The sequence below is a fragment of the Ceratotherium simum genome, chromosome 15, assembly GCF_057802395.1.
Source record: "Ceratotherium simum simum isolate JZ-2026a chromosome 15, ASM5780239v1, whole genome shotgun sequence".
NCBI classification, from domain to species: domain Eukaryota; kingdom Metazoa; phylum Chordata; class Mammalia; order Perissodactyla; family Rhinocerotidae; genus Ceratotherium; species Ceratotherium simum.
In genome coordinates this window covers 50,377,193-50,393,204 of record NC_141914.1, presented here as the reverse complement: position 1 = coordinate 50,393,204, position 16,012 = coordinate 50,377,193, and the positions used below count along the sequence as shown (strand labels likewise).

Here is a 16,012-nt window from a genome sequence, read left to right as displayed (position 1 = left end):
ATGAAATTACTATTTCCAACACTCCGAAAACCAATTATGTAAACCTGTGTACTAGGTCTGAATAGTCAAGACCTATTTGGCAACATGATTCTACTGGTATTAGGGATCTAAGTACTTGGGATCACCAGAAAACCAATAAATAGATATGGCTCTAGTACTTCCCCTCCCATTATTCTCTCCTTTCACCTACAATCTAGATTTTGCCATTTGCATTTACAAGCTGTACAAAAATATTTAAGACGGTCAAGAGAATTTTAAATATTTTATTATATAAAGTTACATCCAAAATTGTGCTTTATTATTTCCTATACAACACTTTAACTTGAGGACATTCATAAAAGCAATAAATTTTAGAAATCCTGGGAAAAGTTCCACTAGCTATAAATTATTTAAATATTGCTTTCAGAAACTAAGGAAAGCCAGCATTATGTAAACAGCATACATTTAAAGAGACAGAAGCTGAACACACAGAATACAATGTTTTTTATTCACCAATAAACTAAATGTCCATTTCTAGATGTTTCTTTCTCTTGTATGCTTCATTTATTTTATTAGTAAGCAAAGCCCTTTAAGGAGCAGCTTCATCTAGTCCTCAGACTCGGATTCCTCTTCATCTTGACTAATCTGGAAGTAACGAAGTTCATAAGTCTCCTTGTCAGATGCAACCACACGAAGCCAATCACGAAGATTGTTCTTCTTAAGGTATTTCTTGGTAAGATATTTCAAATACCTTTAAAATAAAAACATGAATTTCATTAAGAAATACCTACTATGAAGGAGGATTGGCATGGGTGTTAGCTCAGGGCTGATCTTCCTCAAGAAGAAAATTTAAAAAATAAAGCTTTAAAAATAAAAAAAATAAACAAAGCTTTAAGAAATACGTACCATGTAAAGGCTTATTATACAGAAGATATACATTATCATATTCATCCTTTGTGTTCTCAGTTCTCTCCAAAATATTTCCCTTCATTTGTATTAAGTATTGTGCAAGGTTGCTAGGGATACCAGTAAAAAGGTAACCGCTCAACCCCAATTAGAATCATTTATGCCCTAACAAAACCCTTAATCTCTCACTCCCTAATAAACTAATATTCTTTTTCTTGGAAGCCAGTATGTAGAAGAGCAGTAACAGCAGCTTCCTCTTCACTCTTACTGCCAAAACCAGAACATTTTTTAACATATAATTTCATTCTTCAAATATATTATGTACTAAGATGTCAACATTCCCTTCACCACTATCAGTCTCCCTAACCGCAATCCCATGTTGAATCAACAAGAGGCAATCTGTCAACAGGGCTGAATCCATTTACAAAATTATCAACAGCCGTGCAACTAGCATACGGCAGTCCTTATATATATTAAAAAAAGGCTTTCAGCACAGTCCAATTTCATCATTCCAGCCATTCTCTTCCTTTTACACTTTACGGCAATTCTCAACTACCATCCATTCCTTTCAAGCCTCCCTACCCTTGGTAACGCTGCTCCCTCTCTGCTAGGAATACTTCATTCCACTGGCAATATGCTTACTCTCAGGTTCTCCACAAATTCCTGTGCCTTGCCTATCTCTACCTTTAATACAGCAATTAGAGTATTGAATTTTATAATCATCTGCATGTCCATCTGAGGACAGATATTACCATTCATCTCCAAATCCCTGGTGATTAATTCACAACCACACAGCTAAAATGCACTGCTACCACCTTAGTCCAAGCCACCACCATCTCACCACAATGGGCTCCTAAGTCTTCAGTTTCCACCACCAGTCTTTTTCAGCCACAATGATTATTTCCCTAATTTGCAGTGCTCACTACTACATTTCACTTAGATGAAGCTTTCCCTGACCACCTAACCTAAAAACGTCAACCCTGCAATCCTCTTTATGCACACACACAGCACTTAACTGCTTATATTGCATTTCATCGTCTCATTTCTCCACTAGAATTTAAGCTCCTTAGTGGTGAGTATTTTACTTGTTCACTGCTGGGATATCCAGCCCTACAACAGTGCTGCCATGTAGAGGAATTATTTAATATTTGTTGAATCAACCGAATGAACTAAAACTGGCAGCAATGTTAAGACTTTACCTTTCATTGGCTGCCTCTACTGAATTGACAACCGAAACTTCAAAAGTATATATAAATGCTTGTATTAAGTTGGAACATTACTCCTGTTACACATTAATATTAGAATATGTTGCAAGAAACACGTCTAAAGCACCTAACATTGTTAATGCTTATATACAATTTGGATTACAGGGCCTATAATTCACTGGACAAGAGCCCTGGACATAACTTGCCTGTATTCCAGCAATAAATTATACTTAACAAGTAGCCTAAGTAATTGGCACTGTTACTGAATGTATTTTCCATTCATATAGGACTTGAAGTTCAAAGCACTTTTGATATATCTCACTGACCTCATCACCAACATATCTATTCTTATACATCAACAGACAACACCAGGATTAGTCTATAAAATATTCCACAATTACCATAATTTCACTAAAATATTACGGAAAATACCAACCTTTTAGAGAACTGTTTCTCAGAAACAACTGTGATTTTATTCTTGAAGCGTTCAATGCGAACAACATTCCCAAGATTTCCAGTTTTTCCATTGACTTTAACCTTCTCCCGTAGAAACTGTTCCTATTTTAAAACATAAAAAATGCAAAACTAGGGAAGAAAACCCTAGATATTCACTAGGGAAGGTACCCTAGGAATAGAGCTTAGGTTAAAATCAAGTATTACATACTTAAATCGTTATTAAGAACTCTACTACAATGCTAAAAACAAGCTGAGTAGAGTGATACTTACAAAATTTCCAGAATCAAAAATCCCATCTTCTACTGGATGAGTAAGGTCCAAACTAAACTTCCAGGTTGACCTCTTAGGCTTCTTGTCTTTCTGCTCCAGAAAGTTAACATAATTATGATTCTAAAACAATTTATTCACTTCATATACAAAATTTTCAAATGTGTACCAGTGCAATGGGGTATAATGCACTGTGAGGTTATATATATAAAAGTGCAAATTTCTAAAAATTGCTTAATATATAAAGTATATACACTAACTTTTTAAAAATCAGCCTGTTAGAAGGTGGGGTACATTCCTTAACTTGGTATAAACTAAGTTTTTTTGAAATCTGATGGAAATTTTCCCTGTTCACCACAGAAGTCTCTCAAAACTTCTTAGCTCAAACTACATAGTGAGCTACTATCAGTTTCCTTCATCAGAAGATTCCAAAGAATCCTATTTTTACAACTGGAAAAGATTAAGGGGATCAATCCACTTTCTACAGCAACTTAAAACTAAAAACACCAACCCAGATTGGTTTAAACCTCTAACCAAGCCCATTTTGCTCAAGTTAATCAATAAAAGTTTTATGGAAGTTTATTGTTTTCCAGACACTGATGTTCAACTTTAAATCACCAGGTACCGTTTACTATAGGCCACGTGCTGCTTTTTCTACTGCCACCCCCACTGCAGATGGGAAACAGGTGGTACACCACCCAGGACAAGCTCAATTCCCTGCCAGTTTAGGATATTGCACCCACTGACGTCTACAGAACTCAATCCTTATGCTGTTATATACCCGAGAAACAGGAGGGGAGAGGGACCTCTTAGTCTGGTCAAGATTTTTTTTTTTAAAACACAGGGCTGGCCCCATGGCTTAGCAGTTAAGTGCGTGGGCTCCGCTACTGGCGGCTGGGTTCGGATCCCAGGCACACACCAACGCACGGCTTCTCCGGCCATGCTGAGGCCGCGTCCCACATACAGCAACTAGAAGGATGTGCAGCTGTGACATACAACTATCTACTGGGGCTTTGGGGGAAAAAAAGGAGGAGGATTGGCAATAGATGTTAGCTCAGAGCCAGTCTTCCTCAGCAAAAAAGAGGAGGATTAGCATGGATGTTAGCTCAGGGCTGATCTCCCTCACCAAAAAAAAAAAAAAATTAAATAAAAAAAACATAGATAACAAGCTTTCCATACCCAAAACTGTTTAGACCAATACGATGTAATAAGGCCACACAAGTAAAACGTTGCTGTGGCGACTAATAATATACATTCAGACAAGGTAGTGAAAAAAGACAAATCAGTATTTACCAGAGAATGTCACCTCCAAATTAAGGCCACCCAAATGGTTACCAAGTACTAATGCCAATTCGCTTTCTTAGGTAGTCGAGTAACTTGTACCCCAAAAAACCGATCCAAAACTTAGAACGGGTAAGAGATTACTAGAAGCTGGGCTTGACTGGGCAATTTACAGCTCTGTCGGGGCATTGGTTAACTTAAGAGATGCAAATAATTCCTGTCGGTGACCTTTAGATAACCCCAGAGGGTTTACAGCCCCCTTGGACATCACCCAGTTTTGTTTATAACCCAGCAATTTTAGCCTAACATTTTCTGGTAAATTACTAACATAGGTAATACCTAACTTTTCAAATGCTCTTTAGAGCGGTTTTAACATCTTCCTGGTTCCCTTACTAATAACGTAAATACTATCTTTGAAGCACACTTCTATATTTGCCTAAGAGTCGTGACTTTTACCTCTCAAAAAATTCCTTCATGAGGTAATGAAACTCGGTCCCCAACTTAGTTCTCAAGTTCTCTGAAACGCTCGTACCCGCGGCTGTCTCGGGAGCCGCGTCCGCGGAGCTCCCTCCGCCCAGCCAAGGCCCTCCCACCGCCCGGTAACCCAGCGCCTTCCCGGGGCAAATGAACGGGAGCATCGGCACTAGCAGGCGCGAGGGAGAAAAGAAATGGCCCAATGCCGTCCCACTAGCCCCGTTCGCCGTCGCGCCGCCTCCTTCCATACCAAAAACTGTTTACACCAATACGATGTAATAAGGCCACACAAGTAAAATGTTGCTGTGGCTACTAATAATATACATTCAGACAAGGTAGTGAAAAAAGACAAATCAGTATTTACGGGATTACAGTATTACAAATCAGTACTCCCACGACCACCCATCCTAAGCCAATTCAGGGCCCAGCCCCAACTCCACCAGACCGCATGGCAGTCCCCAGGAGTCTCGGAAAAATAACTTCCAACCTTTACATCTTGCTTGTGTTCCTGACACAGTCTCTATTTCTACCCTCCCTTTATCTCGAATGAGACTTCCCCAACTCGCTAGAGCAAAAACCATCTACAATGGGGTAAGGCGCTGCCTCCAAGACCACGGTCACTCACCGGCGCCATCTTAAAAGCCGGCCGTGCGATCAGAGAGGAAGCGGTGCCGCGCCGCACCTATTTATACAGAAGCGTGCTGCGTCATGCGCCGAGAGCGTGAGCTCGCCGCCTCCCGGAAGAGCACTTGGGGTGGAGCGCGGAGGCCAGTAACCCGGGAAACCGGGGGCGTGGCCGGGGAACCTACGGTCGGTAGGCGGTTAGGTGTCCCGGGAGCGCCTGTGGTGGGCTCTAGTTGAAATGATTCACGGTTCTCCGCTGGTGACGACGCACACCGTTGACCACAGTGGTCTCTGCAGTTACTAGGAGGCCCCTTGCAGATACACACGCCCGAGGGATGCGGGAATCATCTTTCTCTAATCGCCTGGATCTTCTTTCCAATCAGTTCAAGGCAGTGTTTCGGGTTGCTTTGGGATCGCCTGTCTTATATTGCAATTATAATCCTCCTGGGAAAAGTTATTTCTATATCTATGTTTTGTCTATGAGTCTTGTTTTCTAAATGACTGTTGAGGGAAACCGGTGTTTCAGGAAGCCAAAATAAACTCGGTTCTCAAAAAGGAAAAAAAAAATCCTTTAAGAGAAAAACACGTAGTTCTCACTTATTCACTCGTTGGGTGTAATTTATTCTATTTTATCATGGATTTTAGAGTTAACCCTAGGACTCCTGTCTTCCATCCAAAATGCCTCCCAGTTAAAATTCAACAGATATTTGCTTAGACCTAACAACTAAAATGTACAAGGCACACGAGAGTGGATGTGGGCTGGTGACAGTCTTGATGACAAAAGGAAAATACAGCTTTTGAGCTTTGAAGGATTATAAGTTGACGTTTGATTAGAAAAGTGGCAGGCCCCTCAGCGTTTTGCAATATTTTTTGTGGAGGTGAAACTATCTTTGGGGGCGAGGGGGACAGGGTTAGAGGATGGGGTGGACTTTTGTTGTTAATTTACAGAGTGACCTTAGAAAGTGACAACTGTGTATGTCCTTTATGACAGCAATTAGTGATAGTGGGAACTATGCTTTAATGAAGTATACAACCTGTAGGGTCTGAATAGAGGTGTTGAATTCCTAGAAGAAATCCATTTCAAGAAGATTTTTGGTTGGTTGACTCAAGAACCACAATAATTTCATTTCTTTTCCAAACATTAAGGGAAAAAAAGAGCAATTGGCATTTCCTTCTCAAGAGCTGCCCAGGCTGCAAAGCAGACATGATCCTTGTACGATTGGAGATTTTGAAAATAATCCATTAACTGACACATTAATTATTTTATTTTGTTTGTTTTTGGCAGCCTTCCATGTCATGACAAAAACCCCTTAAGAACTATTAAGCCATTTGTACAAAGGGGATATTAAAAACAACATGTGTTTCAAAATAACTAGTAATCTCAAAATAATTAGTTAGAAACTGTAGTGGAAAAAAGATTTAATTAGGAAAGAAAAAACTTAAGAAAAACATTAACCAGAAATGGGCAGATGGTAAGATTATTTATTCATTTTTTTCCCCCCAAAGCCCCAGTAGACAGTTGTATGTCATAGGTTCACATCCTTCTAGTTGCTGTACGTGGGACTCGGCCTCGCGTTGGACGGAGAAGTGGTGCCTTGGGGCGTGCCCGGGATCCGAACCCGGGCCGCCAGCATCCGAGCGCACGCACTTAACCGCTAAGCCACGGAGCCGGCCCAGATGGTAAGATTAAATGTTATAAATAACTCAATTCTTCCCAAATTTTACACACATAGACAGTATATATTAACACAATGCCTGTCCACACCCCATAGGTATTTTTTATTTTGATAATGGATTCTAAAACATATGAAATAATAAGTGTCTGAAAAGAACCAAGACAATTTAGAACAAAGAGGGAAAGTTGTCTCTCTAGCTATTCAAGTATAAGATACTGTAAAATATGCTATATTTCTAATACATTATAAACTTCAGTCATTGAATCTACATAATACTGGAGCCTGAATAGATCAGTAAAATAAAATATAGAAAGATAATATGGCAGATTAGACTCACAGAGAAATCTCTCCATATGTAGCCACCTTAAAAATCTGGCTAAAATAAGTTTTATAGATAATTTCTTTTTTTTTTTTTTTTTTTGCTGGGGAAGATTTGCCCTGAGCTAACATCTGTTGCCAATCTTCTTCTTCTTTTTTTTTTTAATGTGAGCTGCTGCCACAGCATGGCCACTGATAGACAAGTGGTGTGGTTCCACACCCGGGAACCAGGCCCGGGCCACCGAAGCAGAGTGCACCAGACTTTAACCAAGAGGCCATCGAGTCTGGCCTTATAGATAATTTCTAATATATGGTTAAGCTGCTAGAAAAGCAAAAGAATCTTTTGGAGGCAGAAATGACAAGCCCTCATACTTATACAAGTTTGGGGCTAAAATTAGCTCTGCTCAAATGGCATGAAAAAGCTTAAACCTAAAAATATAGTTTAAAGTGTGCTTGGATTCGTAGTGCCAGACAGAAGCAAAGGCAAATGCTCTCTGGAGAAATGCACTTTAAATCCAAGCACAAAGTATTCCCTGAGATAAACTTACAGAAATATGAGCTGCCAATTTTTTTTTAAATCACTAAATACACAGCAAAACAAGCCACCATGAATGAAAATCAACCCTAAAAACCTATAAAATCAGACCCAAATAAGAGACTGTATACATTGGGATTATAACATACAGAATATAAAATAAGTATCTTTAATATATTTAAAAGCTAAAAGTATTTAAAATATGGTAAGAGAACCAGGGACAATCAAAATTGGCCAGGAATTTTAAAAAGAACAAAATAGAACTTCTAGAAATTAAAAATGGAAAAACTTTAGTTAGAAAGAGTAGATGAGATAAACAGGAGAGCAGACACAGCTGCAAAGAAAATTAGTGAATGAGAAATTACTTAGAATGCAAAATAGAAAAGCAAAGAGATAGAAAATATAAAAGGCAGGTTAAGAGACAAGGATGTCAGAGTAAGAATGTTCCAGTTATGTCAAATGGGAGATCTAGAAGGATATAATAGAAAAAATGGGGGAAAGGCAAAATTTAGAGAAATGATGGCTGAATTCTCAAATTCAGGAAGCCGAGTAAACCTCAAGCAGGATAACTTAAAAGAAACACACACCTAAATACATTGTACTGAAACTTCAAAACACAAAGACAAGATTATTTCAAAAGCATCCTGAGAGAAAAGGCAAAATGTTTACTAAAAGGAGTTATATTAACAGCTGACTTCACATCAGCTTCAATGGGAGTATCAGAAGCAGAAGATTATTATATTCAAAGTGCTGAGAGAAAATAGCTGTCTACGTAGAGCTACAAAGTATAAAACTATAGAGTAAAGATGCATTTAAGACATTTTTAGGTAACAGAACTGAAAGTTTGCTGCCAACAGACCCCCCCCAGTAAAGGAATTCTGAAGGATATACTCCAGGAGGAAGAAAAATGATCCTAGAAAGGTCTTTATGCCAAAAGAAATAGTCAGCAAAGAAAATGGCAAACTTGTGAGTAAATCTAAACATACACCAACTGTATAAAAAAGTAACAATCATGTTTATTTTGTGGGCTTAGGGTGCTGGTAATGTTCTGTTTCTTGATCTGGGTGATGGTTACATGAGTGTGTTTAGTTTGTTAAAATTCATCAAGCTGTAAACTTATAATCTGTGCATTTTCTATATATGTATATGTTACATTTCAATTAAAAATGATAATAGAGTAGTTTACATTACTGTATGCCAAAATATGACAAATTCGATGAAACAAATGAATTCCTAGAAAAATACAACTTAGAACTTACACAAGAAGAAACAGAAAATCTGAATAGTCCTATATCTTTTAAATAAATTGAATTTGTAGTTAAAACCTTCCTACAAGAAAGACACCCAAATAGCTTCACCAGTGAATTCTACCAAACAATTGAGGAAGAAATAATGCCAATTGTAACAAATTCTTTTTATGCCCAAACTCACAGTCTTTCAATTTATCTTTTAATCCCAAAGAAGAGAGCATTTATCCATAGTTTCCTGTCCCCTATTGGTCAATGATTGTCCATGGGCATTAGCTCCCTTGAATTTCCAGGTTGTACACATGTGAGTGAGTGTTGGTGGGGAGGTTCCCACAGGCATCCCACACCTCACGTCAGAGAAGCCATGGGGTAGGTGAAAAAATGTTGGGGAGGTGCTGTCAAGTTACACCTGCCCCAAACTGGTTGCTGCGCCCTTCTTCTTTCTCTTGAGTGGACAGTTCAGAAGTACATTCCACATCACTACATGGAAGATCCCAGCAGGACTAAGCCTCATTTGTCCCCAGCACATTTTTTTTTTTTGCTTTTGCTCCCTCTCACCAGTGAATTCTACCAAACAATTTTACACTTCCAAATTCCTTACTTCTGTTACCTGGAATCATTTCCCAAAATAAACCAAATGCACGCAGGCAATAGGCTAAGACACCAATTTTACACAAATTCTTTCAGTCATCAACTTATTTTGTGAGGCCAGCATAAATTTGATATTAAAAACTGACAAGGACATTTTGAGAAAGGAAAATTATAGTCCAGTCTCATTCGTGAAATTGTTATAATCACAAATATATGTCATATGTTATAATGTTATATATTAAACTCACAGATATATATGTTATAATCACAGATATGTTATTATATGTTATATGTTATAATCACAGATATGTGATTCTTATATGTTATCATCACAGATATATTATTAGCAAGCCATATCCAGAAATCACACATTATATGTTATATGTTATAATCACAGATATATGTTATGTTATATATATGTTATATTATATGTTATATTATATGTTATATGTTACCATCACAGATATATTGTTAGCAACCCAAATCTAGCAATATGTCATGCAGCAAGTTTGGTGATAATGTCATTATTTGTAGTTGATATGTAATTGTGTATGTAAACAATTTTTTAAAATCTACAGAAAAATTATCAGAATTAATATGTGACTTTATAAAGATTGCTAGATACAAAGTTCATGTACAAAAATCAATCGCATATCTATAAACTAGCAACAAATTAGAAGATTAAAATTAAAGAAGATATCATTTTCTTTTTTTTTTTTTTTTTTTTATTTTTCCCCCAAAGCCCCAGGAGATAGTTGTATGTCATAGCTGCACATCCTTCTAGCTGCTGTATGTGGGACACGGCCTCAGCATGGCCGGAGAAGTGGTGCGTCAGTGCGCGCCCGGGGTTCCGAACCCGGGCCGCCAGCAGCAGAGTGCACGCACTTAACCGCTAAGCCACGGGGCCGGCCCGAAGATATCATTTTCAATAACATAAATATATCAAATACCTAAGGAAAAAATAAAAGATGTACTAAACCTCTATGCAGAACTATAAAACATAACTGAGAGAAATTAAAAACCAAATAAATAGAAAGACATTCAATGTTCATGGATTGGAAGACCCAGTATAATAAAAATGTCAATTCTCCTCAAACTGAATTATAGATTCAATGTGATCACAAACAATAGCTTAACAGATGATTCCCTCCCCCTCTCCTTCCCTCCCTTCCTTCCAAACCAATTTGAAAATTTGTATGGAAACACAGATACCAGAATAGCCAGAATATACTTGAAAAAGGAAAAATAAAGTTGGAGGACTTGCTCTTCAGAGCAAGATTTATTTTAATAATACCATTATTAAGAGAGTTGGATATTGTTTCAAGGTTAGACATATAGACCAATAGAATAGACTAGAGAGTCCAGAAACAGGCACACACAAATGTGCGTTTTTGCCATTTATGGCAAAATGGCACTTCAGAACAGTGTGGAAAAAGACAATTCTCACAACCCTTATTATTTTTCTAATTGAAAATATGCAAATCAATGTACACCTGCAAAAACATAGACCTTGTGGTCAACACAAAACTTTAAAATCCACACTACTATATATATATTTTTTTTTTTTGGCTGTGGAAGGTTTGCCCTGAGCTAACACCTGTGCCAATCTTTCCTCTATTTTGTATGTAGGTCGCTGCCACATCATGACTGGTGAGTGGTGTAGGTCTGTGCCTGGGATTCAAACCGGAGAACCCGGGCCACTGAAGCAGAGTGTACCAAACTTAACCACCATGCCACAGGGCTGGCCCCCACACTACTATTTTGCAGTGGAAATAGTATAGATATTTTAATGAATGTTTGTAATATTCTAATAAACATTTATCCATGTAAGTACCAATATGTATTTTGAACCATGGAAAAACGCTACGACATTTAGGCAAACAAGGCTCTGAATGTTCTCTGTCACATTCAAACTGTATTTCATAACATCTCCTCCTCCTGCAGCTCTGTATCTGTCATGGGTTTGTTCATCACACAAAGTTTCTCACAGGATCGGGTGGTATACCTTTATTCCTACAGTGTTCTCTTTTGGAAAATCTCAGCTCTATTAACATCACAAAGGATCACACCGTAACATAGAAAGTACACAATGTCTGTGTCTCTGGAGTTTACTTACTAATTATTAAAACCCATCTTATTTGCTAGAAGCTGATTTATAAAACAGGAATCTGTAAATTTCCCTTTACCCAAATTTTCCAGTCATCAATGTTATCACCATTTAAGCATTTAAAAAAAGATTTAGTATATGTAGTAAAAATATCATTTGACAGTATTTTTTATGGTATTTTTTCTTTCTGTGCCACGTGCTGCAAAGCAGAGCATGTTGAATGTCACAAGGCATTGCCATCTCCGGAAAAATATACTCGAATGACACTGCAGCACAAACAGTCCTATGGAAGCAAATTGCACAGCTTTGGCAAAGGATGTGCTATAGCCCTTCTGTGCAAACAACAATGAGGTGCTGAGCAGAAACTTATTACTACTGAAGAATATTGCTTTTAACTCCTCCAACCTATGAACGTTCTTTGTTAGATACCCATAAATGAAAACTAAGGAGAAATAGGAACTGAAGTCACTTGCCCTTTACTAATTTGATTAGAGAGCATTATAAACTATGATTAAAAAATTTATGCTTGCTTTAATGCACCTTTTCTCTTAGTGTGTATTTAGGAAAACCTAAGTTATTATTTATGTTTTTAACAATTTCAGTTTCAGAAGTAAGGTTTTCTTCTTATATAGTGCCACAGGAATTCTGAATAATTGGTCAACCTTTAAAATGAGAACAAGTATCTTTTTTCATTGCTTAATTTTATTACTTCTCATTTTTAGCTTAGTCATTCACCTACTGGTGGCCATTTAGATTATTTCCATTTTTTCCAAACTATTATAAACAATATTTTGAGGAACTTTTAAATTAACAAAATTATTACCTTCCCATGCCAAAAGAAATGCTCATGAATGGAAATACAGAGAAGCAAAAAAGATAATGCATAAAAATATCTAAAATCCCACTTGCTTATAAAAAGCTATTTAATGCTTTGGGGGCATGCATGTATGTGACTGTGTGTGTAGATCTATATCCTTTAGATTACACAAGTAATTACATACATTTATAAAAATTGGACGATACTATACTTTTTGAATTTTAAAAAACTTTTTATTTAGAAATAATTTCAAACTTACTGAAAATTGTAAAAATAGTTCAAAGAACACACACAAATATATACATATAAATATAAATGTATAAAATACATTAAAATATGGATAAAGGATATGTAAATACATATATATATCTATGTATCCTTTATCTAGATTTTTACCTATTATTAACATTTTGCTCCACTTATTTATCATTTGTTCTCTCTCTCTCTGTATATCTATATCTATAAATCTTTTTATTGTATCTGGATTTTCAGACATAGTTGAAAAGAAGCCAAGTTATAGAGAAATTCACCCATGTCTTCTTCTAGGATTTGTACAGTTTATTCTTTCCATTTAGACCTCTGCTTCATTTGGAGTTTATTCTTGTGTATGTTGTATGGAATTCATCCTATTTTTTCCAAATTTAATTTTTCCAATTGTCCCAGCACAATTTAATTAAATTAATATTTGCCCAGCAATTCACAATACCACCTTTATCATATACTAAATTTCTATATGTAATTGGGTCTGTTTCTGGACTTTCTATTCCGTTCTGTTGGTCTGTCCATCCATTTGCCAGTACCTCACTCTTTTGATTATAGAGGCTTTGTAGTAGGTTTTAATTTCTGGTAGTGCCAGTTCCCACTCATAGCTCTTTCTTTGCAGTATTTTCCTAGCGATTCTTGCATGTTTATATTTCCATATGAACTTTTTAGCAACTTGTTTAACTCCATAAAAAAGCTTGCTAGTATTTTTATTGGGACTGCATTAAATACATAAATCAAATTAGGTAGAACTAGCATCTTAATAATGTTGAGCTATCAGCCAAGAATAAGGAATGTCTTTCCATTTATTTAAGTCAGCTTTGTATTTTTCAGAAGTGTTTTATAGTTTTCTTCATACAGGTTTTGAACGCTTCTTTGTAAGTTTCTTCATTGTATTTTATCTTTTTGTTGCTACTATAAACAAGGTTTTCCTCTCATAATACCTTCTAATTGGCTATTTCTGTATATAAAAGCTATGGAGTTTTGCATGTTAATCTTATATCCTGTTACCTAGATAATTTTGTTTGAGTTAGCTTTATCATTGATTATCTGGGATTTTCCAGGTATACTAACAGATAATCTGAAAATAGAAAAGTTTTATTTTTTCTTTTACTTTTCCAATTCTACGTGTCTAACTCTTTTCTATTGTCCAATAGCATTGGCTAATACTTCCAGAACAGTGTAACACTGGTCAAGAGAGTGGGCATTCTTGCCTAGTTCTTGACCTTAGTGAGAATGCCTTTAGTGTTTTTCCATTAAGTAAAAGGCTAGCTTTTGGAATTTTACACACACACACGTGCAAACATATACATAAACATATGTATACATACATACATATGTGTATACACATGCATATATACACACATACATATACAATGTTATGTATACCACGTTAACACATAAAAAGAGATATAATTATGTTAAATAAGTATTCATTCACCTCTATTTTCTCAAGAGATCTTTTGAGAATGGATTCTTTTTTTTTTTATAATTTTATTTATTTATTCTTCCCCCAAAGCCCCAGCAGATAGTTGTATGTCATAGCTGCACATCCTTCTAGTTGCTGTATGTGGGACACGGCCTCAGCATGGCCGGAGAAGCTGTGCGTCGGTGCGTGTCCTGGATCCGAACCCGGGCCGCTGCCAGCAGCGGAGCGCGCGCACTTAATCACTAAGCCACGGGGCCGGCCCTAGAATGGATTTTTTTTTATCTAAAGTTTTTTTCAGTATCTATGGAGAAAATAATACGATCTTTCTCTTTAGACCTATTAATATACTGAACACTATTAAGAGAGATTTCCTAAGACATTAATCTACTTTCTATGGAAGTGAATTATATTAATAGATTTCCTAATTGAACTTGGATATAAACTCCTTGTGGGCATGTGTATTTTCTTCATGTGGTGTTTGAGTCTAATCACTGATATTATATTAGGATATTTGCACGAATACTTATATTTCTTTTTGTTATCTTTATCAAGTTTAGGTATCAATGTTATTCTTGTTTCATAAAAAGAATTTAGAAGTTCTCATTTTCTATGCTCTAAAATAATCCACATAACTTTGAGCATCTGGTCTCTCAAGGTTTGGTAAAATTCTGCTGTGAAAGTATTTGGGCCTGGTTTTGATTTTTGGTTGGTTGGTTGGTTTGGGTTTTTTTTTTTTTTGTGGGACAGTTTCTTGATAACTTTGTGTATTTCTTTTATTAAAATTGTTCTGTTTAAGCTTTCTATTTCTACTGAGGTCAATTCTAATATTTTCCTAAGAAACTATGTCATCTAGGTTTTCAAATTTATTTGCATAAATTTTATTCTTATTTCTTCTTATTTGTCATTCCTCTTAGTATTTCTCATTTTTTACATTTGTGCTTTCTTCATTTACCTTATATCAATTAGCTAGTGGTTTATTTTGTTAATTTTTCAAAGAACCAGAATTTTATTTTTTTAATTTACTATTTTTCTATTTACCTCACTAATTTCTACTTTTATCTTTATCATTTCTTCCCTGGTGCTCTTTTTTGGTTTATTTTGCTGTTATTTTTCTAGTTGCTTGATTTAGAAATTTAATTCACTTATGTTTATTCTTTCATTTTTATTAATATAGATGTTTAAGGTTATGAATTTTCCTCTATGCTGCTTTACGCAGATTCTGATAGTGTTTTCATTATCTTTCATGAATTCTTTAATTTCTGTTTGCAGTTCCCCTTTAATCACAGAATTATGTAATAGGTTTTTATTTATTTATTTTTGGTGAGGAAGATTAGCCCTGTGCTAACATCTGATGCCAATCTATTTTTTTGCTGAGAAAGATTGGCCCTGGGCTAACACCCGTGCCCACCTTCCTCTACTTTATATGTGGGATACCTGCCACAGCACGGCTTGATAAGTGGTGTGTAGGTCTGTGCCCAGGACCTGAACCTGCAAACCCCAGGCTGCTGAACTTAATCACTACTCCACTGGGCTGGCCCATGTAATAGGTTTTTAAATTTTCAGGTAGGAGGGTCTTTTTATTTTCTAGTTTTGTTTTTAAATTCATTTGGGATTGGTATCAGTGGTATTTTTAATATTTCTACCTTACAGAAATTACTGTTTTGTGCCCTAAATATCCTTTTTTCTGAAAGTTTCATTTGCCTTTGAAAGGTATATTCTCTAATACCACAGTGTGAGTGAATATATATATCTCTCCAAAAGATTTACCTCATTGATTGTACAGCAATTAAAATGAACTACAGTGACAACAATGTAAGTGAAACTCACGAACATAATTGT

General features: G+C 36.2%; 1 protein-coding gene across 1 annotated transcript; it reads right to left on the bottom strand.

Annotated features, from left to right (window-relative positions):
* Positions 1-248: 248 nt before the first annotated feature.
* On the bottom strand, positions 249-5,266 carry RPL22L1 (ribosomal protein L22 like 1). The gene is made up of 4 exons (XM_014783188.2): positions 5,194-5,266; positions 2,817-2,906; positions 2,527-2,648; positions 249-730 (listed from the first exon to the last, which is right to left on the bottom strand). Exons 1-4 carry the CDS (start codon positions 5,200-5,202, stop codon positions 586-588), a joined length of 366 nt encoding a protein of 121 aa, XP_014638674.1. The 5' UTR covers positions 5,203-5,266; the 3' UTR covers positions 249-585.
* Positions 5,267-16,012: the final 10,746 nt, after the last annotated feature.